This window comes from Hipposideros armiger, unplaced genomic scaffold (genome assembly GCF_001890085.2).
Source record: "Hipposideros armiger isolate ML-2016 unplaced genomic scaffold, ASM189008v1 scaffold_500, whole genome shotgun sequence".
Taxonomy (NCBI): Eukaryota; Metazoa; Chordata; class Mammalia; order Chiroptera; family Hipposideridae; genus Hipposideros; species Hipposideros armiger.
In genome coordinates this window covers 123,841-125,260 of record NW_017731850.1, presented here as the reverse complement: position 1 = coordinate 125,260, position 1,420 = coordinate 123,841, and the positions used below count along the sequence as shown (strand labels likewise).

Below are 1,420 nucleotides of genomic sequence, written 5' to 3'. Positions count from 1 at the left end.
ACTGAGCATTCAGAGTAACAGTCTGACCTTAACATAACAAGCATGTGTGCTAAAGTTATTTTTACAGCTTCAAAAATACTTTTTTTACCTTCCAGATTTGGAAAGTCATTCAATTTTTAAAATAAAACACCTTTCTTAGGGCAAATTATAGTTCTGGAACAAGCAATTACATTTAGCCAAAGGTTCTAGAACAAGATCTTTAGAAAGAATATGTGAAATAAAAGACAACTATAATAAAAAGAGCCAGCCTATAAAACTTTATTGGTATAAAAAAATACTGTAAAGTATTGGAAGAAATATAAATAGCACAAGGCTATGGCATAAAACGATAAAGATTAAGAAGTAGTTATAAAACCCTAATGCAGTGACAATGAAAGAAAAAATGTATAACAAAATAAAAATGTGTGTATATGTACACATACTGTATATATCAGAAATAGGTCTCAATTCATAATGCAGATTTTGAAGATACATTTCTTACCAGAAGTTGAGGACAAAATATTAACTATAGCAACTTGTGTGTCTGAAAGTGCTTCTTGATATGAGAAATTTGCCAAAAACCACTAAAGAAATAGAAAATAAAGAGAAATCTGATGAATGACATGTTTATATTTGTCATTACAATTTATAGTTCCCTCCTTTTTTTCTTCCCCTAAACACTGTTATCATGAGAGGTTTTAAAATCTACTTTATATTGAAAAATCACAGGCCCCAAAACAGGACAATTATAATCAGATTTAAGATCTTTGTTATCCAATTTCCCTTAAGAAATTAACAATAGTTGGTTAAAAATTAGCATTCAAGGGGCCGGCCGAGTGGCTCAGTTGGTTAATAGCTTGTTCAAGTGTGCAACCTCTGAGCAACAGGGTTCCCAGTTCCAGTTCAATTCCCACATGGGCTACTGAGCTGCACCCAAGCTGAACTGTCGCTGAGCTGCCAAAAGGTGGCAGGATGGCTCAGCTGGTGAGAGCACGTGCTCCTAACAACAAGGTTGCCTGTTCAAGATGGTGGGCTATGCCCGCCCGCAACTAAAGACTGAACTTGGCACCCTGAGCTGAGCTGCTTGCCCAGATGGCTCAGGGGACAGAGCCTGCGCTCTTAACAACGAGGCTGCTGGTTCGACTTCCACATGGGACGGTGGCTACGCCCACCCACAACTAATTGAACACAGCACCTTGAGCTGAGTGGCACGACTGGACTTGGAGCTGAGCTTGCTGAGTTCTCCACAACTAAGATTGAAGGACAACAACTTGGCTGTTCCCCTCCCCCAATTTCCCAATAAATAAAATCTTAAAAAAAAAAAATTAGCATTCAAGTGTTATTTAAAATAAGGATAAAATTTAATATCAAATCAACTTTAAATTTTCCTTTATCCAAGCACTGCTAGCATTCTATTAAGTTTATCTAAATCAAATTTAAG

The 1,420-nt window shown here is 36.7% G+C and overlaps 1 protein-coding gene across 1 annotated transcript in view; it reads right to left on the bottom strand.

Annotated features, from left to right (window-relative positions):
- Positions 1-1,420, bottom strand: part of LOC109396021 (solute carrier family 35 member F5-like) — a 47,648-nt gene that overhangs the window by 29,316 nt on the left and 16,912 nt on the right. The window contains 1 exon segment of the mRNA XM_019667539.1: positions 423-563. Coding sequence (XP_019523084.1) covers positions 423-563 — 141 coding nt within the window.